The sequence below is a fragment of the Opisthorchis viverrini genome (genome assembly GCF_000715545.1).
Source record: "Opisthorchis viverrini unplaced genomic scaffold opera_v5_1050, whole genome shotgun sequence".
Lineage (NCBI taxonomy): Eukaryota > Metazoa > Platyhelminthes > Trematoda > Opisthorchiida > Opisthorchiidae > Opisthorchis > Opisthorchis viverrini.
In genome coordinates this window covers 1-1,237 of record NW_008752867.1, presented here as the reverse complement: position 1 = coordinate 1,237, position 1,237 = coordinate 1, and the positions used below count along the sequence as shown (strand labels likewise).

General features: G+C 44.9%; 1 protein-coding gene across 1 annotated transcript in view; it reads right to left on the bottom strand.

Annotated features, from left to right (window-relative positions):
- T265_15806 (hypothetical protein) overlaps window positions 1-977 on the bottom strand; it is a gene marked incomplete at both ends in the record, with an annotated part of 6,267 nt that extends 5,290 nt beyond the window's left edge. The window contains one exon of the mRNA XM_009179167.1: window positions 95-977. Within this exon, the coding sequence (XP_009177431.1) occupies window positions 95-977 (883 nt within the window). The remainder of the gene's footprint in view (window positions 1-94) is intronic.
- Between the last annotated feature and the right edge of the window lie 260 nt (window positions 978-1,237).

Below are 1,237 nucleotides of genomic sequence, written 5' to 3'. Positions count from 1 at the left end.
TTGTGGCAACTTTAGTTTTCTACATTTTTCTAAGATAACCGTACGAACTAACACTTCCTGTGGGGTAATCTACATTACAAGAGAGACGAATCACATACCTCGGTTTCAGCTGCTGTCCACTTGATGGCTTCGCCCTTTGGGTGGAAAATGTACGCACCGGATACACCGTCACTCGTGCTCCCCCTGTAATACATCATCTCGACGTTAACAGCGAAATTTTTTCCACTTCTTCGGTGAGTAGCTTTGATTTGGACACCCGTTTTGATTGCTGATAGTTTGAATAACATTCGTGCATTCGAATTTATCTCAGGCTCCAGCCCATTGTCGTTCAAACTTGACCCAATATTTGGCGTCACATCCACTTGGTATGTCCTAAATCCCAGGGCCGGGACTGCACAATCAGAAACGGAGCGGAACACAAGGTCCATATCTGTGCTGGAACGGGCCATCTGACGTTCGGGTATGCTCCTGGTGCGGTTCGTGATTTCCAAAAGCTGATGAGTTATCTTGCAGGAATCTGGGTCGGATAGATCGGTGACTCGGACTTGCGTTGAGTACGCTCCGAGGTGAATTGGTACACGAAGCCAGATATCAGGAATCTCCCAAGGAAGAGGGTTGTACAGAGTGATGCGAAAACTTGAGGGAGTACTTAGTTCCTCCTCATCTGTGACCGAACAGAGGCTAATGTTGCGTTCATTGCAAAATTTAGGTGCATTCCAAGGGGTAGAGGTGGTTAGTTCGTTAACCATCAATAGGCCAATTGCTTGGCCGATGAATTCTTTGCAGGGTAGCGCAGCGTTGTTTAAACGCCACACGTAGTCATCAGCTACATGCTGTTGTTCGGTACCAGTTACTGCGTCGTGATGTTGCACAATGGCTACTTGTTGGCGTAACTGTTCAACTCCGGCACCGTATGTGTTTCGGGGCACCATTACATTCAACTGCGTTGAGAATGAACAAAAAACAAATCCGTACATAAATATGTAATGAAAAATTTAGATGAACAGAAACCTCAGTATACTTAGCACACACAAGAAGATGGATGCAAGCGGACGGCGACTTTTGTTTTACTGAATGAATTCAGCAGAAGAACATGGGCGAATACAGTTACCATGGACAGTATTGTTAGCTCACACTTCGATTTACTGGGATTAGACACGCCATATTTAATTTTACCCGGAATTCTTTTTCTGTACAGACGAACTACTTTGAATGGTTTGAGTAGTTTGGCTGAACA